The 27,241-nt window shown below is 34.9% G+C and overlaps 4 protein-coding genes across 5 annotated transcripts in view; 1 reads left to right on the top strand and 3 right to left on the bottom strand.

Annotated features, from left to right (window-relative positions):
* Window positions 1-491: 491 nt before the first annotated feature.
* Window positions 492-10,597, bottom strand: LOC112043547 (proteasome activator complex subunit 3). 2 transcript variants are annotated; one of them, XM_024079018.2, is made up of 5 exons: window positions 10,438-10,597; window positions 9,984-10,121; window positions 9,283-9,501; window positions 8,594-8,809; window positions 492-7,874 (listed from the first exon to the last, which is right to left on the bottom strand). In XM_024079018.2, the coding sequence occupies exons 1-5, from the start codon at window positions 10,456-10,458 to the stop codon at window positions 7,731-7,733; spliced, it is 738 nt and encodes a 245-aa protein (XP_023934786.1). In that variant the 5' UTR covers window positions 10,459-10,597; the 3' UTR covers window positions 492-7,730. The 2 variants fall into 2 exon arrangements, with proteins under 2 accessions (XP_023934786.1, XP_023934787.1); XM_024079019.2 differs by having other exon boundaries at window positions 9,984-10,115; window positions 10,438-10,594.
* Window positions 10,598-12,008: 1,411 nt separating this feature from the next.
* Window positions 12,009-13,714, top strand: LOC112043548 (histidine protein methyltransferase 1 homolog). Its single transcript, XM_024079020.2, has 4 exons — window positions 12,009-12,273; window positions 12,358-12,582; window positions 12,873-13,039; window positions 13,312-13,714. Exons 1-4 carry the CDS (start codon window positions 12,225-12,227, stop codon window positions 13,702-13,704), a joined length of 834 nt encoding a protein of 277 aa, XP_023934788.2. The 5' UTR covers window positions 12,009-12,224; the 3' UTR covers window positions 13,705-13,714.
* LOC112043549 (pyridoxine/pyridoxamine 5'-phosphate oxidase) lies at window positions 13,705-18,860 on the bottom strand. Its single transcript, XM_024079021.2, has 6 exons — window positions 18,677-18,860; window positions 18,325-18,498; window positions 17,401-17,557; window positions 16,870-16,969; window positions 15,917-16,176; window positions 13,705-14,177 (listed from the first exon to the last, which is right to left on the bottom strand). Exons 2-6 carry the CDS (start codon window positions 18,398-18,400, stop codon window positions 14,012-14,014), a joined length of 759 nt encoding a protein of 252 aa, XP_023934789.2. The 5' UTR covers window positions 18,401-18,498; window positions 18,677-18,860; the 3' UTR covers window positions 13,705-14,011.
* A 6,623-nt stretch (window positions 18,861-25,483) lies between these two features.
* The window catches only part of LOC112043551 (serine-protein kinase ATM), a 35,114-nt gene continuing 33,356 nt past the window's right edge, over window positions 25,484-27,241 (bottom strand). The window contains exon 36 of the mRNA XM_024079022.2: window positions 25,484-26,939. Within this exon, the coding sequence (XP_023934790.2) occupies window positions 26,689-26,939 (251 nt within the window). The 3' untranslated portion in view covers window positions 25,484-26,688. The remainder of the gene's footprint in view (window positions 26,940-27,241) is intronic.

Genomic DNA, 27,241 nt, shown 5'->3' with positions numbered 1-27,241 from the left:
TCGCACTGCCAAAAAAAAATAAAAAAAGGGGAAAAAAATATAAAGTCGGTTAATAAGATATTTAATCAATAAAAATACGACAAAAGTATTCCCGATTACGTTTAAAAGAATTCCCGACTTAATAAAAAAAATCGAGTATAATATTGATCACAACATATTTTTAATTCGGCAGTATTTTATTCTTCAGGGACCACGGGGAATAAACGGTTTCAACTACTATCTTCTCGTATAAGTACGGTAAAACGTATGATATCTATGATAAAACTCATACGTGGAATCTTTATTAAAGGAACGGGACAATGCGTATCGATAAAATATGTTATCATAGATATGGTTCTCATGATGGGTGCCGTTTTTCAGGCACAAAGACTGTCCAAACAAGTTTGTCAAAAAAGAATGGCTTGGTTGTAAGTTCAAAATTACGTCATAAACAATCAGTTGTCTATTACCTTCTATGTCTACGGAATCATGGCTTAAACAAAAACACAAACTCATAGAAACGTATTTTATTGATTAAATGTAATTACATCTGCTGTAATGTAAGCCAATCGTAAATCAACCGAAGAGGAATGGCGGCAGAGTATTTGTTTCAAATATCGTATCGCCTTTGTATTAGACACTTAAACAAATCTGAGGGTACAAATAAATTAAATTTTAAGATTATTTTAATTATTATTAATGTAAATACAATGCACTTATTACTAAATTCAAAGGAATAAATTTTGAAGATTGTGCTTACACAATCTACAGTACCTACTCTAAATTGAACAATTCTGTAGCAAGATCCATTGCAGAATACGTAAACCTTCCAAAATTTAATAAATTCAATGTCTACTCTCATAAATTAACCAAATACATTTTATTACTTATTATTATTACATTGGTATAATTTTTTTTAATCATTTCAGTTGCTAAGCTTTGATACCATAACATAACAAACAAACAAAAAACTTACTTTCTCATTTTTAATATAAGTATGGGAGTATGGATTGTTTATTGAATATGATAAACTGATACAATGTATCACTAACAGTATGGGAATCTATGTCACTTGTATAATTATTAATCTATTTCACTTGAAACAATGTGTTAATAATAAAAAAAAATATTTTTAATTTAAATTCAATTCAAGTATTCAATAATGTTGATAGGTGTACTTACTGTCAGTCTCAGAATAATACAACAAGTCTTGCTACAAGACTGAAATACGGTAGAAGCCTATTTTTTACTCACTAGTCTATGGAAAAATCTAACAATTACTAAGTACAGTTTCTGTTAATATACTTTAATTATTGCTTATTGTACCTCAATTCCGTCAAAAATACATAGTGTAGTTAATCTAATACATTATTTACGAACAGTTGAAATTGAGATGTCATCGAATATAAGTTTGTGCTCATATCTATAGAATATTTCTCGACTCCAGATTCATTAAAATTTAATCAACCAGTGAATAAAAAACAAGATTAATTAAAACCATACTTTAAGGCCGCCCATAACTTCATTGAGTGCAACTTGTGATACTCTGTCAACATAGACAAAGAAAGTGTAGACAGCACCAAAGATCTTTTGATTGACAACGGCACGCCAATCACTCGTCTATTTCTTTATCTGTCTACGTCTGTCAATTGCTACGCAGACTTTTGGTAAAGCTTTTGATTAAATATTTTTTATATTTAATCTAATGGGTTAAATGTTTGTTTCACATGAAGCAAAAATAATCCAGAATTTTTCTCCCAAGTTTACTCCCAAGACTCATTCATTTCATGATTAAAAGAAGTTGTAAACTTAAGAGATTTCTGGACTAATTTTGCTTTGTGTGAAACAAAATAGTCCAGAAATTTTTCAGTTTTTAAACTGAATTATGGAAGTATTATAAGCTATATTTTATTTTGTCCCGTCAATAATAACCAGTAAAAAATTTAATATGAATGAAAAAATATCTACGTAATTTTTGCCGCCGAAACACAACACATTAGCAAGTGACGTCATTCACAGAGATAACAGCGTGATTGGCGTTTGCAGTGATGTGATTATATCACGTCACCACAAGCGCCAATCACAAACCGATGGCTTATAGCGAATGACGTTACAGTTTATGATTGGCGTTTGCGGTGACGTGATAAAAATACAATTTTGTTTTATAAAACTATTACAATTACGAGGTTATTTTCACAAATAAAAATGTGTTTAGAGTTTCTAGGCCTCTAAACTGCCTCTATGCAAAAAATCTTCTTAGTTTTTTACGGCAGGCGAGTAGCCTATTATTAATATTGCAAGTTTGGCAGCTTTTATTTTCAAAAACTATCTGTTACCAAATTAAACCGGAGGCAAACTTTAGTCTTTCTCATAAAACTATTGACATCGCTCAATTTTGATGAAACTAACCAAAATAAGTAAATATGTAAGTTGGAACTGAGCAGTATACATAAAATGATGTAAAGATGTGGCTCTCTCTGACAAAATAAATTGAACAAAGTATTTGTAACTTCACTTCAAATGTATTTGACACTTCACTTCATATACGATACAACTCAATCTGTCCAACTGTCATGTATTTTAAAAGTCTTGGATGCTTGTATGTGTACAACATCAAGTGTTTGGGCAGCCATAAAGTTTAATAAGACCAGTGAGATGTTATTATACCTAGAGTCTATTCTCTAGTCTAGAGATATTTGTAAGTGAGAAAACATAGCTGTGCTCTTTCTGTTTTCCACTCATACAACTATACACTATAAATGTCATAATACAGTATACAGCTAACAGTATATTAATAACTAGCCAAACAATCATGGCTTATAAGATATAAAATATACTATAAAAACAAATATAAGAAGAAAATCCAACAAAATGCCTTCAGTTATACTTTGCAGTTCTTAAACAAAATTACCTGAAGATGTTTCATTGAAAATTTGTGTTTTATCAGCAGTTCCAGGTTTGATTCCAGTTTAAAATAGCAAAATTTCATTAACTTCCACAAAGTAATAAAGAAGTAGGTCCTATTCAATATGCATGCACCTTTATGGTGCATGATTATATTTGCAGTACTAGTTTCTTTCTAGGGTTACTACTATATTGTCATCTGGTGAAATTGCTAATAAGCAAAACTGTTTACAAAACTTAAAAAATAATTAGGTAGTTACATTCTTATTAAGTTAAGGTTGACTTTTTTAATCAACATGTGTGCCTCTCAGGCGCATGCTTATCTTTTAATTACAAAAATATGTATATCTTTCTATGGTTAAGACTTTATTGTCACTCGCCATCTGGTGAAATTGCTGGAAAACATAACAATTTATTTAAATGGAAAAAAAATTAAGTTTTTTTTTTTTTTTTTTTTTTTTTTTTTTTTTCTCTGGGTTTATCTGCGATCAGTAAGAACTATAAGCAGATATGTTCTATGATGACTTCTCTTTTCGAGTGTATTCCCCAGTGAGAACATCCCCTCATTGTTTTTATAATAATATGTCTATGTAATAATGTGCTTTCTTTTAAGCCTGCTCTGATATGTCCTGTAAATCAGTTTTGAAGCCAGAACATTTGGATGACTCATCAGTCGTGTTTTATACTTTTGCGAGACTCTGTCAATCTCTTCGTAGACAGTTTCCACCTTTAGTGCCTCATGAATCTCGTTATTCTTTATAAACCACGGAACACCACAGATCCTTCTCAAAATTAGGTTTTGGGTCCTTTGCAGGATGGATATGTTAGAGTTACTGGAACTTCCCCAGAGCTCGATGCCATACATCCAGACCGGCTTCAATAGTACCTTATATAGCAAGAGTTTGTTATCAATGGATAGTTTGCTATTCCGACCTGCTATCCAGTGTATGTTCTTGTATCGTAAGTTAACCTCTTGTCTCTTTGTTTTGATATGGTGGTGCCAAGTCAAACGCCTATCAAGGTGCAATCCCAGGTATTTGACACTCTCTTTATGTGGAAGCTCAATTCCATTTAGGAATACAGGAGGACAGTTTTCTTTACGCAGCGTAAAAGTGACTTGCACAGACTTGGAAGTGCTGACATTTATTTTATTTGCATGAAGCCATTTGGATATTGCTTCTAAGCCTTTTTGAAGTGACCTTGAAGCAATTGCAGGGTCTTTGTCGCTAGATAGAACCGCAGTGTCGTCGGCAAATGTAGCAGTTGTAACCCCTTTCACCTCTGGAAGATCTGATGTGTATAAGGTATACAACACAGGCCCTAAAACTGAACCCTGCGGAACTCCAGCCTTTATTTCATAAAATTTAGATGTTACATCTATTTCCTTTACCTGGAACAATCGCTCTGATAGATAGGACTTCAGTAACAAGTAATAACTATGAGGGATATGTGTTTTTATTTTATATAAAAGACCATCATGCCAGACTCGATCAAAGGCTTGTTGGACATCGAGAAAAACTGATGAGCAATATTCTTTATTTTCTAATGTTTCTCTTACTTTATTGCAAACCCTATGTACCTGTTCAACAGTAGAGTGTTGCTGCCGAAATCCGAATTGATGGTTTGGTATTGCATCATTGGCATTTAATATTGGTAAAATTCTTCGCAAGAGAAGTTTCTCAAATAATTTTGAAAGAATCGGCAGCAAACTGATTGGTCTGTAGGAAGTGATTTCAGTAGGCGGTTTTCCAGGTTTTGGTATCATTAGTATTTGTGATACTTTCCATAGTAGTGGGAAATATTGTACTCTTAAAATTCCATTAAAAAGCGATGTTAAGAATACAATTGCCTCTTTTGGAAGTTGTTTTAATATTTCATTTGTAATAAGGTCGAATCCTGGGGCTTTTCTATCAGGCAGTCTTTTAATTGTTCCCCACGTTTCTCTAACTGTAACTGGGGTAGGTGGAGGAGACATCTGAAGGTCCATGTTAAGATGCTGACTAATTTTCAGTTCGGATTCAGGATCTGAGATGTTGTTTGGACAGAAGACTTTTGCTAGATGTTCAGCAAAAACGTCAGCCTTTTCCTGTGGACTTCTCGCCCAATGCTGGCCTGCTTTGATAGGTGGTTTGTGAATTTGAGGTCTGTTATAGGTTTTTGTAAACTTCCACAGAGAATAATTAGTGTCAGCTGTAGGACTTAGTGACTCCAGTTGAGATTCAAGAGTTTCATCGTGCCATCTCTGCAACATCTCTGAGAGATTTTCTGCAGCAGTGGTGAAGTTTACTTTATCCTGGTGGAGTCTACTTTGGTGCCATATCCGACGCAATCTCCTTTTGTTTAGAACCGCTCTTTTAATGTCCAAAGGATAGTTTTCTATTCTATTACAATTCTGAATCTCTGGTGTATTAATCCAACACGCATTTTGTATCAGAGTCGTTATGTATATGGTCGCCTCTTCTATGTCATCATGAGTTTTGAGAGCTACTTTTAAATTGATTTTTGCTTTGATATGCTCCCTGAAAGATTCCCAGTCTGTGCGTTTGTTATAAAGCGACTCTGCTTTCATATATTCAATTATTTTAGTGTCTACTGTTAATAAAACAGGTGTATGATCAGATGGACTATCATAGCAAGATTCAGGTTTCAGGTAGTGCTTAGTCAATCCTTTGGTTATAAAGAAATCTAGGAGGTCTGGTAGCTTTTTCGGGTCACTTGGCCAGTAGGTTGGTTCACCTGTTGAGACTGTTCTAAGGTTGTTGTTATCCACACATACCTTCAATTGTCTACCTCTAGTTGTAGTTAACCTAGATCCCCAGAATGTATGTTTAGAGTTCCAGTCTCCTCCTACTATAAAGCGGTTACCCAGACTATCAAAGTAATGGGAGAACATGGTAGCTGTTATTTTATGTTTGGGGGGGCAATACACTGCAGATATATTAATCATGCCTGTTTGATCCTCAACAGCAATGGTTGTTGCCTGTATATGTTCAGTTTTGTACTGTGGCATTTGATGATGTTTTACTGAGTTTCTGACAATGACTGCAGTGCCAGCATGACTTGTTCCATCTGGGTGGCCTGTATGGTAGCACTGAAAGTCTTTAAATTTGATACAGGTTGATGCATTACAGTGTGCTTCAGAAATTAAAAGTATATCAAGTTTATGTTCTATCATAAATATTTCAACTAGGTTTTTGTTTGGTGATAATCCGTTTATGTTGTGGGTAGCTATTCTAAGAGAATCTATTTGAATGACAGTTTATCAACAAGTTTGACCATAAGACTCATAAGAGTACTAATTTGTTGTAGGATCATATCAAACTTCTCAGATTGTTTTATAAGAATTTGTTCTAGTGTTGGATGCACTTTGTTAGAGTCTGAATTTATATTACACGGGTTGGGTGTGGGTTCATTATGTTTATTTAATGTTGCAGCATATGATTTTTTTGGTGGCTTCTCTTTGCTAATAGGCTCGTCTTTTTGTGGGGTGTTTCTAATAAAGTTTGGTTTCTGATTTCCTTTATTACTACTTATTCTGTTTCGGCGTTGAAGAATTTCTTTGTAGACTTCGCACCCTTTGTAGTTAGCTGGATGAGGCCCATTACATAAAGCACACTGAGCTGGACTGTTGCGGTCACGTTTCTCGCACTCAGCGGTTTTATGTGACTGTCCACATTTTACACAGCGATATGGTCGCATGCAATAATTTTTCGAATGTCCGTACTGTTGGCATCTTTGGCACTGCACAATTGACTTTCTTTTCTTTGGATCCTCTATTATAACAGACTGATGAAAAATGTATTTCAGATCTTTTACTGCTCTGTTGTTAGGTCCTGGTGCCAGATTAACGAAGAAAGTGGATGTTGGCATCTTATTTGGCCCATATTTCGCATTGATAATTTCTCCCGTAACCGTATTTCCAGTGGCTTCAATTTCTTCTTTAATTGCATCAATAGGTGTTGTTGGGTGCAGATTTCTTATGACAATCCTAAAACATCTTTGGTCTTTTCTGTTGAAGGTATGTCCAATCAATCCATTTTCCCGGACCACAGTAATAAGGTTTTTGTATGTGTCAATATCCACACTACTTATTCGTAGTTGATTTTTGTTAATAATTTTGTAGGAAAATTGTTCTTTATCAGCTACAGTTTTTAGGACATCTGTTAGCATGTTTAGATCCTCAATCCCATACAGTATTATTGGCGGTGGTTTACTTGGTCTGACAGTTTTCAAAGTTGAAGTTTTCTCAGGAGAGTCAACCTCTAAATCAGAGAATCGATTTGAGGTTTTTACAGATTCCGGTGAGGGGCTTAGTAATTTTCTTTTTTTAGAGTTTCTATTAATAGGCACTCTTTGCCAAGATGGAGGTTGGGGGTTTTCCAGATCTGGAGTAGTTGGTTCCGACCTTGTTGATGGTTCGTCAGGCAGTCTGCTTCCGTCTGAGGAGGATCGTGGCCTGGATATGAACAGGCTTGGATGAAAAGCTTGCTGGACAAGTTTCTTGGTGGTGGTGGTGGTGGTGGTGCTGCTGCTGCTGCTGGTGCTGCCAGTAACATTCACTAACACAGGAGCCTGGGCGCCCACTCCTGTGGAGTCTTCGGTAGCAGATTTCTCACTTAAGGGCCCGGGTACCCTTAAGCGCCGGTCGCTAGCCGGATGGCATGGCAAATCGCATTTCTCTTTACTGAAATTAAGTAGTTAAGTCAAGGTTGCATTTTTATAGTCAATCATGTCTAAAAGTACATCTATAATAACATCTCACTGGACAATCAGTTTGGTTGTTACCCTTAAAATCCACAAGGTCGCCTTGTGTGTCTAAGATTACTAGTTGAGATTATAATTACGAGCTAGTATAGTGACTCAGCATTGGACGAGCGGGGCTTTTTAATTTTCTCTAAGTTCTTGATGACAATGTCGTGTAGCGAGCAGTAGCGGTTGCGGATCTCGCACATCACGAGCCACAGCGACAGGTACTCCTTCTCGTCGAGCTCCTGAAACATTTTGCAGTACCACATAAGTCAAAACCCAAAAGTCAAATGTAAGGTAAGAATTATACATTACTTATTCTTTAAAGAACATTTTTATAATATGATCAATATTCCCCCTACCCCTCCAATTAGTTACAAAATACTGACTTCTGAAGATTAGGAGTGGTTACAACAATAGTTCAGCAAGAAGGGATCAAATTGCAACCTCTTGATTATAAACCCACTATTTGGGAAGCTCACTAAAATTATTTCATATAACAGACCACAAACACGCCACAGTATAAAAGTGAATAAATATTATGACCTTAAAAATTAAATAACTAAAAATGGCTATGTGTTTAGTCTGTACACCAAAGAAGTAGGTGCAAGAGGATTACCAGCACAATCTCTCTATAACTTGCTTAAAGACCTTGGCTTCTCTAGAACTGCAGCAAGTTCTATATGAGAATGGGTATCCGAAGCTGCTTTTATAGGATCTTACCAAATTTGAATAGGCAGAGAGAACAACAAGAGCAAAGAAGGAAAGTGTTAATCGATTGTCAAGGAATTTCTTACATCCATTGGTAACAAGTCCTTGACTTTGCTCAGTTCTTCACTTTGCTTTTTCTCTCTGCCACACAATGGACCCGGCACCCGCACGGTGAATCCATGGATTGCTAAGATATACATCTCAAAGATATCTCTTTCATTTTATCAATACAGATATACAGAAGAATACTCACTCTGACAGCTCTCCTGTAATCATCAATGTGTGGATATTTAGCAACCTTTGAGACAATCTTTGCCCGTGATATAAAGTACCGTGAGATCTGGTCAAAGAATGCTGCAGCCTCTGATTCCACAGACTGTATCTCTGCAAGTGTGTCCTCTTGTATTGAAACTCCAAAGTTATTTCCGTCTTCAATTTTCGGGATCATGAATGAAATCCACATTTTAAGCTGTAAACCGACAAACAAATAAGCAAATAAGATTATAGTATTTCGTATAGTCAAACATATACTTGTTTTCGGCATTAAGTGTAGTCATGTGTGTAGCGAGTTATCAGCTAAGAACAGTAATGATTAAAGAGACTAATATAAGGCCCCTAAATAAAGCCTGGTACTGTTTAAAAGTCGCCGAGGCTATATTTAAGAGTTATGTTACATAATAATTAATTAAATAATGCCAAAATCATCATTGCAACATTCACATAACAATGTAATGAGGAAGAATGGTTGCTCAGATGAAAATTTTTTACAGATCATTAAATCCCTTAGTTCCAGTTCCAATCCAGTTCCAGCCTTTCCAGTTTGTATTTTCTATCGAAAACTTTTTCAACATTAATTGCATACAAATTGCCATTTCATAATACATAATACAAAATTAAACTAATCTAATCTAAGGTCTAAGACTAATCAAAAATATATCTTACCAAGTTTGAATCCTCAACTAACTCTCTGATATGAGGTTTGACAAGATGAATGAGGTCACTGAGTGGCTTGTTGCAGGGCACCGTGCCGTTAGGCAGAGAGTACACCTTAGTGCCTTCAATAGTTGTATTGCTTGATGCCTCTGATGAGTCCAAGCGGGGCCGTTTCACATTTGGTTCGTTAGATGAGTGAGCAGGCTGTGGCACTGGAATGTTTAAGTCCTGAAAAGTATGAGAATAAATTGATTTTATAAATAAATTAATATTTTTCATAGTGCTATTTTTAAATTTTTTGTATTGAAAATGTTATTATTCTGAAAACATTCATTAAGATAACAGAGTAAAATTATTTAAAAACAATATCCATATACTTAACAAAAGCTTTAAATTTAGTTCTATGATTATTTACCTCAAAATAAATAACTTTATTATTTATTTTGAGGAAAATAAAATAAAATAAAAATACATTTTATTTAAAAAATGTTCTACTTTGACAATGTGTGTTTATCTATATAATATATATATTATATGTGTGATAAATAATAACTTTAGCTAGAGTCTACTGTCATGGACAATTTTATATATTGACTTAATTGGATAGATTTTCCTTTAAATTTTTGATGATTCTACTTTTATATAAGATTTTTTATAAAGACATTTTCAGCCTTATATTTTTCAGTATATTTACTAAATAAAATATTTACCTGGTGAACATCTGAAAGATCTCGATTTTGGAAATTTGATGTCTCTAAAAGTTCATTCAACTTCACTATCTTCTCTGGGAAGCCCTTTATTATTAAATGTTCTGCCTTCTGTTTTAGGGAATCCTTGTAGTCCTGAACCTAGAACAAAGGATCTCCCTAAGAATAGCTCTTGGTGACAATATGAACGCTTGCCATGTACAACGTCGATGCCAAACCCCATGGCCGCACCATAGTGAGGTTATGTTGACTTTACAAGAAACAAATACATTGAATTATACATTTTACTATTACCATAAGTTTATGAACCAATTCAGAAAATCACCTCCACAATCTAATAACTACTACGTAAGCATTACACACAGATTTTACAATGTTTAACATATAATGCACTTAACTCTTTATGGATTTCATTCCATAAGAATATACAAATTAAAAAATAAATGATAAGCATTACCTTCTTTGCAACGTCTGTCATTTTATCGTTTCAAACCTTTTAATCCCAAAATTCTTATTGAAATTATGTTGAAACCGTACAACTTTAAGCTCAGTTTGACTCGTGTAATAAATCCAACAAAATTCCAAATCCAAGAACCAAGAACCCAATTAAAGTAAATCACAGAATACAGATTCACAGATCACCATAGAGGTACACAGATACAGAATACCTTCTTTTTGGTACTATGTTTTTTTATTTTTAGGTTGGTAGAGGTAGTGTACGCCTCATATTTTATCGACATCGATATCGACATTATTATATTATCCATATCTATGGCTTTTGTGTTTATTTACGTGTATATATTTGATCCAAAAAAATAAGTTCTTTAATTTGAACTCAATAAAACCACTAAATCACAGAATAAAAGACATCCTATTAGTCTGTGTTGTAGTCGTTGGAGTTATGACTTGTTTTTAATGCATACCCGATTTTGTTCGTATACAGCACAGATTAATATAATTTATGAATAAATTAAAATTATAGCATTATTTTGCTATAGCAAATGAATAATGAATTTGCTTTTAAATCCGTTACTTCTTTTAAATTTCCCGCTATAAAATACCACAGACAATATATACTAAGGCACCAGCGGTGATGGCGCCACCTGCATTTAACTTTCATCGACCAACCCATAGAGGAATTTCATTCGTATGTCCGAGCATCTTTGCACAGCCTAAAATAAAAGGCTAGAACTGAAACCCATAAAGCCAGTTTGTAAAAAAGTCGTATAAGCATCTGATTACTGATGATGATTAAATTAATTTTTATTGAGGAAGAATACAATACGGGGGTACGGAACAAGCTAACATAACAATAACTATTAACTATACAAATCCATAGATTTACGAGTCGGTTTTGGTTCAAGTACTACAAATCATGCCCACGTGGATCTTTATATGTTTGGATCTGTGGATCCGTTCCGAAAGATTACAGTGTATTATTGGAAATAGATAGGCTACTCTAACTTTTTTCGGAACGCCTGTGATAGCGCCATCTAGTAACTAGCTACGGTATTACGGTATACGGTATCCATGTTATAAAAATAATAATGCATATTTTTTGTAAAGAAGAGAATTTTTTGATTTTGTAATAGTTAAAGAAACCAATTGAGAAAAACAAAAAAAAAGACAAAAAGTTTTTCATTGTTACCTCCGGGGCTTGAACTCAGGATTATTAGATCGTACCTTTGTTATGCACCACTAGGCCAAATGACTCTACTGATCTTTTTTTAATAATCCCTTTGCTTTAGAACTACAAACACATTCTTCCTATAACGTGTCAAAATTTAATGGATATTTTTTTTTCGAGATTTTTTGTACTTACGTACTTTTGTACGTATTAGATCTCTAAAACCATTTTAATACGTAAACACCAGTAATTGAATTTACTATCCTGGAATCTTAAATCTAGGATGTAGATGGCGCTGCTTCATAAAGACTTCACCTTCTTCTAAGTTCCCATGGCATGGATCCTTTGTCACTTGTCAAATTTCAATTGTCAATATTGTCATGTCAATTGTCATGTCATAACAATTCGGATTTTGACAGTGATTTCAAATAACAATAATTATTTTTGTGCAGTATTTATTTATAATTTAGTTTAGTTTAACTCAATTTAACTTATTTATAATTTATTATTGCACACAGTTTAGTGAAACATATTATATTTTAATACACTTAAACATCAATCTTTACGATATCTTTCTATAACCTAACTATTAATAAAAAAAAAACATCGCCTCAAGTATGTTTAAATTTAATTTTTCAAACATTGATAAAATATCAGAAAGTCGAGGTACCTACCTACATACCCACTATGTTCGAAAAATTAAATACAATCAATTTGAAAAATAAATAAACAAGTTTTATCACACTTTAGATGAAAATGAAACCGTATGGTTAGGTAGTGAAGAGATCGTGCCCAGCAATCAAATTAAAGATCTTGATGATTTGGTGACATGTGCAAAAATGTTCACATGTGGAGAAGTCGAAATTGGACATGTCCTGTTCAACAAAGAGACTTGTTCAAAAGAATCAAATTTGAAGAAACTAATTGAGTTTTCAGAGGATAAACACAGCGATCTTGTTCCTGGCGAGTATGAAGGTATTATTACTTAAAACAACTTTGTATTGGCTTGGAATTTATTCCCTAAATAGAAATAAGCTTTACTTCATGTTTATCTTATTAATTTTTTTCATCAAACATCATTGTCAAAATACTTGTTGTTATATAAATATTTTATGTTCGGAAGACATGTATTTGCATGTAGTAGTGAGGTTTATAAACCATGCATTTGTTATTCTCAAAGGTGATTTATTTTTAAAGATACATGTTGCTTACGCTGTCAATGTATCAGAGATATTATGTGTGGTTACTCATATTTTAAATTGCAGGTGGTCTAAAAATATGGGAGTGTACATATGATTTAATTGAATACTTTGAAAAATATCCAGATGAAATAAACTTTAAAGATGCCAAAGTCTTGGACCTTGGGTGTGGTGCTGGTATTTTAGGAATATATGCATTTTTAAAAAGTTCTATTGTGACGTTTCAGGATTATGTAAGTATTTATTTCTCAATAATTAGTTATTGGAAATTTTGGATTTTAAAGTATCTAAAATTTGCCCGCCAACCAGCATTGGGCAAGTGTGTTGGGTCTATGCACTATATCAACTCTCCTATAAGGAAGTGGGCCCAAACATATAGTGAGTTGTTAAAAAAGGCTGACAATGAATTAAACAAAATTTAAAATTTATGTTGTTAAGATGTGGATTAATGTTAAAGTTAACATTAATGAAGTAAAATAAATAATTATAAATCAAATATTTTCAGAATAAAGAAATTTTAGAATACTGCACAATACCAAATGTACTTCTGAACATAGAAGAGGAAGACAGAGATGATGAAATCAAAAGGTGCAAATTTTATTCTGGAGATTGGGCTTCATTTGATAAAATACTTGACCAATCAGAAGTATTTGATATTATACTTACATCAGAAACTATTTATAATCAACAAAATTATAAAAAGTTAATAAACCTGTTTCAAAATAGGTTAAGTGATAAAGGTGTTATATTTCTAAGTGCTAAAACCTGTTACTTTGGTGTGGGTGGGGGTACAAGACTATTTGAAAAAGCCATAGACAATACTAATTTGAAAAGTGAAATTGTCTTGAAAATTAATAGTGGAATTCAGAGGGAAATACTAAAAATAAATAAAACATAATAATTTTAAATTTAATTTATTTATTCATAAAAACCTTTACCCTTAAATTATTGTATTTTATTTAATTAAAAGAATGACAATTATGATACAAGAATAATATAACAAGCAAGAATAAAAATTTTGATTGTGTCTATAAAATTTTCTACAAAATTAATAATAATTTTATAAAAAGAAAAAATTCAAGTATATACAAATAGTTGGTACATTTTATATTGCTGTGTTGTACGACCAAAACTATTGTCATACATTGAAAATTCTTACTGAGTGCTGGTCGTTATTTGCTACATTCTACATTGCTGCTATGAAATCATGGAGACAGTCTTTCAAAGACCCATCCATCTTCACCTTCATGTAACAGTTTATTATCAGGTGCTTCACCTTCCTTTAGTTTCCTGAACTTGATCCTGTCATGCAGTCTATCTCTTTGTCCTTGCCAGAATTCAACCGATCTAGGACGAATAATGTAGCCACCCCTGCAATAAATAAAATATATTACTGTACAAATTTATACATAGCATAGTCAATTTCGAGCATGGGAATCTGTTTAGATAAAAAGCTTCAGACCAAAAATTTCACTTTCTTAACATGCTTCTATTAGTTGCACTAGTAATTATGTATGTAAGAAAATCTTTTAATTTTAATTTAAACCACTTCCCAGTCTTCGATTAAGATGAATTTTTTTTTATTTTATTCTTTACAAGTTAGCCTTTGACTACAATCTCACCTGATGGTAAGTGGTGATGCAGTCTTAAGATGGAAGCGGGATAACTTGTTAGGAGGAGGATGAAAATCCACACCCCTTTCGGTTTCTACACGGCATCTTACCGGAACGCTAAATCGCTTGGCGGTACGTCTTTGTCGGTAGGATGGTAACTAGTCACGGCCGAAGCCTCCCACCAGCCAGACCTGGACAAATTAAGAAAATCTCAATCTGCCCAGCCGGGGATCGAACCCAGAACCTCCGTTTTGTAAATCCACCGTGCATAACACTGCGCCACGGAAGCCGTCAATTTTGCACACGCTCTGAGTTCTGATGACAATACATGGCTAGCAAAGAAACTTCACTACAAATCCATTAAGGCGGTTGGCGGCCTCCCCAAGATGGCGGACTGGCTGTTTGAAATCCACCCCCATGCTATGAATATCAAATGAAAGAAAGAGTTTGCTCTCAGGAATACGAAAAAATAGTCACGTGACTTAATTCCAAGATGGCGGACAGGCTATTTGAAATGCACCCCCATAATATAATCAAGTATCAAGCGTGTTTTTTTAGTTTTAGAGTTTACTCCTTAAGAATCGATTTTTTATATATAAGGCGCCCGGTATGAGAAAAATCCGAGGGGTAAAACCAACTGAACTAACGAAAAAGTGTCACGTTTTTGGCGCACCTTTAGTGCGCAACTTTCTAATTTAGCTGTGAGTGTATTGAGACGTACATAGGGTATGCTGTATAGGCGACTATACCTATATACTATATGTTATTGGGCTTGTTTGTTTAATGATTATATCATTGTAAGAGTAAAATATATAATGTGAAGTATATTATAAAGTCTATTAGTTATTTTACAATTCTATACATTTAGTCTTCTTTAACATAAGTATTACTAAAGCCCTACTCGATGTGCACTGTTTACCAACAAAAAAAGTGTGTATGTTAAAAAAAACAAAAAGTTAGCTCGAAGCACGTCTCAATACTCGCGCCTTATAAGTGAAAGGTGCGCAACCGAGGTGCAGCAGGCCGCGGCGTGCGCTCCCGCCTACAGCGTGCACATGGGTGCGATGTGCAAGTTGTTGGCGGCACAGCGCACGGTGAAAGGTGCGCAGAATAGGTTGCGCACAAAAAACGTAACGCATGTCATTTCATAACTTATTGGAGTTTACTCCTTAACAATCGATTTTTCATTTATACCCCTCGGTACGTTTTTTGTGCGCAACCTATTCTGCGCACCTTTCACCGTACGTAGCCGCCATAGCTGTTGGCGGGCGCGCACGCAGCGCTGCACCTCGGTTGCGCACCTTTCACTTTTCAGGCCTTGCTATTGAAAAGAGTAAACTCCATTCGTGCGACGGAGCTGACAAACTTTTTTTAAACTATTCATGTTATCTAAGTATGTATTTGAAATCTATAATTTATCTCAACAAGTTATTAATTTTTCATTTGATGGCATTATAAATTCATTTCCGCCTGCAAAAAATAAATAATATCAAATACCAAAATGTTGGTTTAGGGATCTCCTTTCCAGGTATCATGTACTCTGCTTCCAAGGCCCTTTCTCTTTCACAAAGCACATCTCTTGATTCAATAGGAGTACTTTGATAGCTAGTGCAGGCGGCTATCTGGCTTGGCACTGGCCGTGAGTGAAAGTAAGTAGTAGACTCTTGTTCAGTAAGTCTTTCAATTGAACCCTCAATCCTGACAGATCTATTTAATACTTCCCAGTAAAATGTAGCTGCAACGTTGGGATTTTCAGCCTGAAATGAACAATAAATCTCACAGCAGTTTGAAACAGTAGGTACATAAGCCTAAGTGCTAGAAAGACATTGGCTTTGGATGACTTTAGGACTTTGTGTTGGTGTACTGAGAAAGATTAGGTAATTGTGATAGCCCAGTGGATATGATCCAATTACGGAGGGTGTGGGTTCGAATCTGGTCCGGGGCATGCAACTCCAATTTTTTAGTTGTGTGCATTTCAAGGTATTAAATATCATGTGTCTCAAACAGTGAAGGAATAACACCATGAGGAAACTGAGATGAGACTCAAGCTCAGCAGTGGGCCAAATATAATCAAAGATGATGATGACTAAGTAAGATTAGGCCTTAACAGGAAATAACATAAGTATAAATGCAAGAATAGAATATTTATAAAAAAGGACAAAAATCAAATGAATTGATTAGTGAAATTAAAGTGTCTGTTTGTAATTTTAAATTGACAGCTTTTCACTAAATGCATTTGATAGTAAACTGTGCTAATAATATAATTTATAAAATTTTGGTGTTTGTTCCGGCTTTAAAATCTTTTAAATAGTTGTGCATTTAATTTGACAGGACTTTCACTGACAGATAGCTGAAGTTATAAGGAGTAACTTAGAGGCTAATTGTTATTCGTTATACGTATTAGGTACCTTTAAACAATAAATAATTATATTTCAGTAAACTCTACAAACCATTTCTTTGGCCTTCCTGCTGCCATGGTTGGTGAAGAACTTGAAACCATCTTTACCATATCCCTTGCATAACACAAATCTTGCTGATGGATAACCATCCCTATAAAATAATCATAATTGTAATAATTCATTGATATACTGAGATTTAACTTATTAAGATCAGAATAAATAACAATAGGAATGTTTGCAAATTGGTTACTTAAAAAAAAATTAAAACCTCAGTAAATTTTTATTTATCTACATCAACTTTATACATCAAGCCGTTTTCGTCGTGAGTGACTTTTCAGTTTATATTTAGACTTTAAAGTGATAAAGTTTGGGAGGTTATAAGGGTTAATCTCTAGATCTACTGAACCAATTTATTTATTAATAAAAAAATCTTTTACTAATAAATAGCCACATTATATGCGAGTGTCATAGGCAGTTTTATCCCTGTATCCCTGTACAGAAACTGGAACTACATAGGTGAAACCACAGGGTTTCTGCTAGTCTTACAAAACTAAGTAAACTTAAACTAAACAACAAACTTACTTTGTTGATGTTGCGAGACACATAGCATTCGGCTCTAAGATTTCCTTTCTGCTACAAGCTTCTTCAAACCAGGCTTTAAATTGGCCAAATGGTTCTTTAGATACTAAATGCTTTTCCAGGAATGTTTCATCTTTATCTTTGTATTTAATTCTCATACCTAGATAAAGAAGTTATTTTATTAACTTTGGCTGATGCAAGGTGTACTCTAGAGATAAAGTATATGATAGCTAAATAGTATAATATGAAAATACAAGTAGGTTAATGAAATCATGGTTATCAGTCCATTATAATGAGATGCCAGGCCTCTCTCCTTATAGGTGAGCAGTGGCGTACACTTCATAGATGCAAAAATGGATGGATGCCTACCCTAAGGACTCGATACAAACCCATGTTGGACCACAATACATAGTTATACAAAGAATTTTCCAATTTATATTTATAGTGCATACCCTAGTTAAAAACCTTGTGCTTACCACTGTCGTTGAGGGTATATGGAGTTTAGACCAACCATGCTGCTACATATGGGTTGGCAGGTTTAGTGTGATAACATAAAACTCTTTTAAGATCATTATCATGATAATGACTGGGAATAACAGAATGAAGGTTGATTCTGTTATATTATGTGCTGTCTGAGATATGTGATGGAATAGTGATTGTAATTTGAATTTTATAATATTGGTCAGGATATAGGTAATACCGCACTAAAGTTGTTGAACTTAATTATACTTATTAGTTTTACTTATCTACATTTTATTAAATAGCAAACACCGAAACACTAAGTAGTATAATATTATTTGCATTCAAAATTCCTATACCTACTATTAAGTAGGTATTTAAAATTTTATTTTGACCATTTATTGTTTAATCCTTATTAGTTATTAATAATTATGTAGGCAGAGTAGTTTTATTCTTAAATTAACATACCTCCAATGTCAATGCTCATTTTGCGTAAAAGTAATTCACTTTCACGAAAACACAACCGTAAACACCTGGTTCCCATGCGCTATTGTTGAAATTTGTAAAAGTACAGGCTATGAGGCTAAAGTTTGTAACCCTGTGTGAAGTAGTTTGTCTCTGTTGCAATGCAATTCTCATGAGCTGCCGAATGATAAGACAAAAATGCTATTGAATATTGGTTTAATTTTACAGTAATTGTGCAATTTAAAATTAAAATCACTTTATAGTTTAGAATGATCTAGAATATAGCACAATGAAGTTAATAGTTTTATTGTTTTGTTTGTACAAATATTTAGAAAATGTAAATTCCAAGGCTTACTTAAACAGATAACAGTACACCAAAAGCATGAGCATTAGCAACAATTATTAGCAAGGTAAACTATTTTTTGAATTTTTGCTCGATACCGCTGGTGATAAGAGATAACATCTTTATCATCGGTTTTCAGAATTTAGTGTTGTAAGGACAAGGAGGCAATTTAAAAAACCGGTAGAAACTTCAAGCTGACATCTCTATGAAAATGTTTTAATTGTCCTCAGACGAGTGATTTGTAGATACCCTATATCACTTAAAAAATACCCCTCTGTCCGCAGATTTAATTCCTCTATCAATGCTACAAACGTTTAGAAATAATCGATTAACATGTTTGGCCGGTGAAAGCTAAACGCAGATGGCGCCACCAGCGCTGGTGCTTTTATTACTTTTGTCAGTGGTGTTTTAGAGCGGGAGATTTAGAAGTAATAGCGTGATTTCAAACTTAAAATTTTTACTTTATTTTTAGTTTTATTACTTAATCTTTGTTTGTTACACAATTTTTGTAATCTTTGGCGAAAATATAATTTTTCTATAATTTTTAATTTGATTTGAAAAAACTTCTAATGATTGACATGACGAAATAGGCTAGTTGACACTTTTTTACATGGTCTCAAATTGCTTTTTATCGTTCTACTAGAATCACAGATTAATCAATAATATACAGGCAACAACAATATGCAGGCAACAACGGCACACTTCACCATTAAATAATATTTAATTTATTTTGCGATTCACAAGCTTATTGGTTATAATTTCCGTAATATTTCGCATACCGTTACACCGGAACCACAACAATAGCCATTTTGGGTCGACAAAAACAAAAGATAATTTGGTCACAACCATAGAATTATTATGTACTTCAATCAATTATTTCAGTTGTGACCATAGATTTACGATTTACCAAATCGTAAATCTATGGTCACAACTGAAATAATTGATGTTGTCATGTAAAATATGTCTAACCTCTTTACGCAATGACTAAAAAAATATCTCGTTCCATTAAGGTAGCTTTCTTTAAGTTAGAGAGGTTACGAAAAAAATTCGTTTATTCTTAAAAAAATTAAATCCATGACCAAATTTGACGTAAATTTGTCACAGGTCCATTATATATAGGTGTCAAAGGTTTCACTATTGAAAGTTTGCCTTCCTACTGTTCACGGAAACAAGTCGCGCCACCTAGGGTAGGCACGAGCCAACACAAGATCGAGCGACGTCATATCCGTCTGAAACTACTATTTCCTACACAATAATTATAATTATTTGTTTCGTATCAATGTCCGGAATCCATCTTGAGAGAAGCACTCATCTTTCCTTGCCGGAAGTCAGCTAAAATCACCTCTCCGATGGTGGCGCCCCCTTGCCGCAACCTAATACCTATGTACAAGTAACCGTAGCGAGCCGAGTGAATGTTCGTCATTAAGCGTCGTTTTTTCACGCCGTTCACATGTCAGCCATTGTGATCACGGAAAAAACAATTTATACCTACATATTAGGTGCACATTTTATATTTTCTGTGTGAATAAACCTCTCCGAAAATGGAGAACGTAAGTGATTTTGTTAAAAGTGAAATTAAAACGTGCACGTTCTCCACCGTCGAGTTCCAGCGGCAGCGGTGGCAGTGATCCTACGAGAAGTAAAGAGCAGAGCATGTAAGGCTTTGCAAACCGTGAGTTACGTACAGTTTAAATTTTATTACAACACGTCACATTTTCAACAAATCCTATGAATAGAAATAGTGAAAATACGTGTACAATTACAGACTAAGCGACGGTAGTAACGATTGATCTTGGCTGCAAATTAGTACGAAATTGTTGCAACTTTATAGGAATCTATTTACTAAAGCGAGTCATAAACCTTATGAATTTATTCAAACATCGTTTTAAATACGAGTATTGATAAACTATATATTGTTGATTTTCCCTTTGTTACGACTTTTCTTCACTTAAAAGAAAAATGTGGGTACCCACATTTTATCATTCACACCCGGAGTTAGTATGAAAGAAAACGTTTAAAGGTACATAATTATGAAAGAATTGCATTCAAATGTACTGTAATGTATGTAAATACTGGAATGTTCTTTCGCAGCTTTGTAAAACTTCTTAAGTTGCCAAATAGTTGTTTTACAAGAAAGCGTGACAAATATTAGTAGACTTTAGACTTATTACTCCGAATGGTCATCTATACATACAAGTACAAAACAATGGTAGGTGAAATGATTTTATCAATTTATTTTTACGTGAAATGAAAATTTTAAATATGATGTTTTGTATAAAATTCCTCCCAAGTGCAAAGCGATTTCAAAACAAGGGGAGGGGGGGTGGCTAAAAAACTTACCCTTGATACACTTAGTTCCAGAAACAGAGCAAAACTGTCTTGTTTCTTCATTGTGACATTTCAAGAACAACATCTATTATACTTACCGATAATTCAAGCTAACGTAACGAAAACATTACATTACATTTTAAGACGGATGTGAGTTTTGAAATATGTGGACCATCAGACATTTTTAAATGGTGTTCATATCTTCAGACCATATCGTATACCTATTTCAGTTTTAGTTTCTACTCATGCAGCGTTTCAGAAATAAAACGTACACTGTGTAATTATACTCAATACCTATTAACTTTTGCTACACAGGTATACGTAATGTTTATTTTAGAACTGGCGCAACACAGCTTTGTCCATTTTGGTTTTGGTACCAAGACTGAACCAAACATTCCGACCAATCCTAAACTTGACTTAACTGAACGCAACTGATGGAAAGAGAAAAACCGCTTTCGCCTATGCAACCAATTTTGTACCGCATATATCTAAGGCTCGATTAGCACTGAAGTTTAGACAAACAGCAGCTACTTCAGCTGGCCTAATTGACATTCGGTCTATAAGCACCTAAAAACCTTTGCAATAACAACGAATTGGGTTGCACGATTCCAAGAAATCGGGGAACAAGTGTACCTTTTCTAGAATACACCCTTTAGACTGTAAGTCGGTCCTGGTACTGACACAATACCTCGGGATTGTCGGCATAACTTGGATACAAGCAATGTAAAGTCTTTGTAGGAGTCGTATGTGCTTAACGCTATGCAAGACACTTGAGCGACATCTTCTTAAACGTAAGAGGTAAAGCAATGCTAATCTCATATGGACTGGACTGACCCTTTCACAATAAGGACTGTAAACATTAGAATGGATAACCAACTCCGAGAAGTCTGTGCTGACTCCGATACTTTGCCTCAAGTTTCTTGGCAAACTGGGACGCAAGACGCAACGCAAAGTCCCCTTGTCGGAGTCGAAGTGCTTAACGCTACGCAACAGCGCTTCAGCAACAGCTTCTTAGTCGTAGGTGGTCTCTCTGACAAATATCAATCTCTTAAAGAGAGGCTGACCTTTGCGACCTGTGTGTGTTGGGCCACAGTCCTTCGAGCAGCTAAGTCAACAGGTTACGTTTACAACACGCCTGTTGCACTGCCTAGGACGGATAAGCAGGCTACACAGTTGGACAATGCAATACTACAACCGACTGCTGCCGATAAGTCAACATAGGTGGAGCAGGGCGACTATTCCTATACCGTTGTGCCCAGATATAGATTAATAGGTCAAGAATACCTATAGAACACATGGCAAAACACCTATTGGCCATGCCAACACACACTCATATTGGCTTTCAGATGTGGATTGAAAACGCAATTCAATGACATGAAATTCACGATGTCTTGGACGAATGACTCGCATGGTACGCACACCACAAGAAAATGTACTGCGATATTTTATCAGCATTGTCGATTGCAAAGTGCTTAGATGCTTCTTCAGATCTATAACCGATACGTGGATTGCTTATATAAACAGAACAGAGTTATCTAGCAGTCACATCAGGTCCTAACAAAATTAGACAAATAAAATATTTATATAATAGCTCAATATTTCCTGGACGGGTTTAATACAGAGTTGTCCTCTCGAGTCAGCAAACTTAGTCAGAATGATTTTTCTTTTTGACGTGCGACAGCTATATTATTTCAAGTGTGAGACACGCCCAAAACAAGCGTCTTGTGTAGGAACTACTCATGCTGAATAGCCTTTCGAGAGCAGATGATCAGGACTAGTAAGCCTTATACACAACAACACGTTATGTGTACTAAAGAAGCACAACTGGTTGTCTCTTCCACCAAACCTCATCGTACACGGCCACCGGAATCATTCCAGTCATTTCGAGCGGAAAGCTATTAAATTTTATTTTTTTAAATATGGCGATCACACACACACCACAAAACAAACAGATGCACATGCCCCAGTGATTCAAGATTATAATTACTGAGTCTCACCGATTTTGAGTGACTAGAAATGTTGATCCATTGACCTGATCAAGGGCAGCAGTTATCAATATCCAGCCGGCGCTACAATCATATGATAAAGCCAGTTTGAGACAGATGTAAAGAAATGGTGTATCCCACAAACCATTGAATTTATATTCTACAATGTTGGACAAATAGTTTGCTATCTGTCTTGGATGACAAAAGTATGCCAATACAGAAATCGGTACCTAATATAAAAAATTTACTAATTTGACTAGTAGGTGAGATGGGCTTATATTAATGCTTCTTCACGTTGGTATCGATACCCAAAGCTATTTCAGTATCGGAAGAGAAGTTAAATTGGTATCCTAAACTTACCACCGTATTATATAGTTTCACATGATCCTGACAAAATCAATAATTTCTACACCCAGCTTAGCAAGGGCTTCTTCACCGTTGAACATGGATTGTCATAATTTTATCAATCAAGATACTAGTACAATGAACAGCAGTGACGTGCACCTCATACATGCAGAGGATTCGCTTCTACCGGACTCATTTACCGTCATCATAATTAGCCGGGCCTGCCTACTTATGGGATATGGAGCTTGAATCCACCATGCTGCTACAGTGAGGTCTATTATTTAAATAAAAGTAATTAAAATTCATTTATCGCCAGAATGATGAATCTAATGATATTAAATTACATTTTGATGTGGCACAATCTGTCTGATGGGTTGTGGTAAGTAGATTATTTATAGGTACATATCCTAGTTCCTGGGCGTGTCACTGTTGGCTAACATATTTGGACTCTAAAGTGCAGAGTATCATTAAGAAGCAATTCATATAGAGTTTTGAAATATAATCGGTAAAAAATCCAAGTATGGTTTATGGGTTTAAGCAACTGCTTTGTATTGCTGTAACTGAATGACAAAACATAACTAATTTAATAATACTAGGAGCTATGTTACGCATGCATCTTGAACAATAATAGGTTAAATAAAATTGTTTTACAAGATCTGTGAAGCAAATCTTTCATCAGATTCTATCCATTTCTAGAAATTCGGACGGATTTGGAAGTCAGATTTAATTACTAACATCTAGAATTCTAGAAAATCACTGATTATGAATTCCAAAATAGGTATACATAACTGGATTACCTAGGCCACTATCAAATTCCTTAACATACATATTAAGAGTATATTTCTTCTTCAAAATTGAGAATTTTCATTTATTCAAAAATACTTTTCAGTATAACTCACATTAAAGCGTCAACCTTGCGAGCACCAGGTGATAACAAACACTTCACTCAAGATGGATTCCGGACATTGATACGAAACAAATAATAGAGAGTTTTAACTACCAATAAAACTTACCTATTATTTTTTCATCAATGTCCGGAATCCAGGTAAGGCCTACCTGGTGCATCATGAGTATAATAATGGCGAACATTCACTCGGCTCGCTACGGTTACTTGTACATAGGTATTAGGTTGCGGCAAGGGGGCGCCACCATCGGAGAGGTGATTTTAGCTGACTTCCGGCAAGGAAAGATGAGTGCTTCTCTCAAGATGGATTCCGGACATTGATGAAAAAATAATAGGTAAGTTTTATTGGTAGTTAACACGTTCAGTGCCACCGACTCGCCCGGAGAGTCCACGTAAATTTTATTCCAGCGCCGTAGACTCGCCTCGCGAGTTCAATGTTTTTGCAATTTTTTTTCAAAATGCATGTGTATTTTCTGCTTAAAATAATACTGAAGACTAAATATACACTAATCTAATGAATAACGTGGTGGGCCGGGTGTGCAGACCCAGTTTATAATCGAAAGAAAATAAACTATTCTGCAATGCCTTGAACTCGCTAGGCGAGTTCACTAACATAGATTCTCAAACTTTTATAAATGAAATATATAAAATCATCGTCGTAAGCCTCCGTTTCTGGCACATGTAGCACTAAAAATATACCAGACACTATTTAATAAATTTCGAAAGTAATTAAAATGTAACTTTACTCAAAACATCTATACATATAATAAGAAAATCTGTTTATAAAAACAATATAAGATATCAACAATAATCAGTATTTGTAAGATTGAGAGCCACTGCATAAATTACGAAACAAACTTACCTTTTCGTTTATTTATAGTGTTTCTTGCCATTTTCTTTTTGTTAAATTACACCATATACTAGTTAATTGCTTTAAACACGTAACGTACACTGTCACGGCCACAAAAATAACAGAACATAGTTTTTACCCTAACGCAATGCCACTGAACTCGCGTGGCGAGTCGAATGATTCGTATCGCAGCGCCGGCGACTCACCTAGCGAGTCCAACGTAAAATGTAGGCGGCTCCCGAGAAAACATCGTGAAAATCGTAGCGGTAATGAAAGTGTTAAAACTCTCTATTTTATTTTATTCTTTAGATAGAACAACTAGTGTATTATCTATGGATAGATGAACATTAAAGTCCTTCTATGTTGTTATTTGGGTATTTGGGCAGTAAAAAATACAATAACAACAATTTCATATTAAAATAGGCGTATTTATTTAAATTTACATAATTTCAATTAACTTTATTGGTAATTAACACAGATCAAACAATAATAGGCAGAAATAAGATGAGAGTATTTTTTATAAGTAGTTATTGATTATTAGTTTAACATGGTATTAATTTACGGAAATATAAATTTTTACAACACAGTATTAGCAACATTAGAGGAATTTCTTTTTCCATCAAATATGTCCAAACTTTTTTATTAATACTTTATAATGCACTGGATTATGACGCTTATTTATAAAAAAGAACATTACTTAAAAAAAATCACTTGTAATACTGGGTTATTACAAAGTTACCATATGGCCATCACCAATTGCCAGTTTTGTATTAAAATATGTAATAAATAAACAGCTGTACACCCAAAACACAACTAAGCTGTATGTATGGCCACGGGCCATTGCCTTTTTTGTATAAAAAAAAAATCCAAAATTAGATCTGCAATATGGTTAGGGTATATGTCATAGACTGCCTAGGACTTGCAGAGGAAAAAATAGTTTTTCCATAATCACAGGTAGGGATTGTAAAAAAAAAAATAACATTCAAATCACGACCAACCTGTATGGTCACTGACCCTTGCCGGGGATAAATTGGACAGAAAAAAAATTATAAAATTATACTTTAGACTACACGACTGATTACTACAGTCTAAACTACACTCTTTTTTAAAAATGATTAGTGATCGATACTGATGCCAAAAATGCAATCAGTAAAATTTTAGTCTGTCTGTCTGTATGATCGTTATACAAACAAAAACTACACGACGGATTTCAACGAAACTTGGTATAATTATTCTTCATACTCCTGGACAGGTTATAGTATACTCTTCATCACGCTACGATCAATAGGAGCAGAGCAGTGAAGGGAAATGTTGGAAAACAGAAGTTACTCCATTTTTACAGCGATACTACTATAAGGGCTGGATTAAAAAGGTCTAAGTAAGAGGTAAGTTTGTTGTGGGCTCTTCGGACCAAGGCGCGTTTGGAACCCTCGTAACTTTAGTTTTAAGTTTTCGAATATTATTACCACCATTAGATTAAATTAAATTATGACATAATCTTGACCTTTCAAAAGTAAACTAAGCCTAATTGAAATAAAATGAATTTTGACTTTGACTTTAAGGGCGGACGATGTCGCGGGCGTCCGCTAGTACTTAATATATGAGTAACTTTTCACAGGTAGGCCTGCCAGCCGTGGAACAATCGGCAAAGGTTCACAGGGTCAGTGGCCTCGTGTATGAGGCGCGCAACATGTCCCCGCACGGAGACTCCACCCGCCGCACCCCCCTCCGCGCCGCATAACTTGGACCGCACCGCGAGGAGCGCCCGCCCCGCTAACCCCCCCGCCCCACCACCTTCACCGCCGCTCGCTTTAGTGACACTCGTAGCGCCTTTGCTTGCTTTGCCGCCTAGAGTTAGTTTACCTGGAACAGTTAAATAACGTTACTTTTTTTTTCATTCTTTAAAAGTTAGCCCTTGATTAAAATTTCACCTGTTGGTAAGTGATGATGCAACCTAAGATGGAAGCGGGTTAACTTGTTAGGAGGAGGACGAAAATCCAGTCCCCTTTCGGTTTCTACACGACATCGTTCCGGAACGCTAAATCGCTTGGCGGTACGTCTTTGTCGGTAGGGTGGTAACTAGCCACGGCCAAAGCCTCCCACCAGCCAGACCTGGACCAATTAAGCAGCCCTCAATTAACCAATCTCAATCGGCCCAGCTGGGG

This window comes from Bicyclus anynana, chromosome 14 (assembly GCF_947172395.1).
Source record: "Bicyclus anynana chromosome 14, ilBicAnyn1.1, whole genome shotgun sequence".
Classification (NCBI taxonomy): Eukaryota; Metazoa; Arthropoda; class Insecta; order Lepidoptera; family Nymphalidae; genus Bicyclus; species Bicyclus anynana.
The sequence above is the reverse complement of the archived record's forward strand: the minus strand, read 5'-3'. Positions and strand labels throughout refer to the sequence as shown.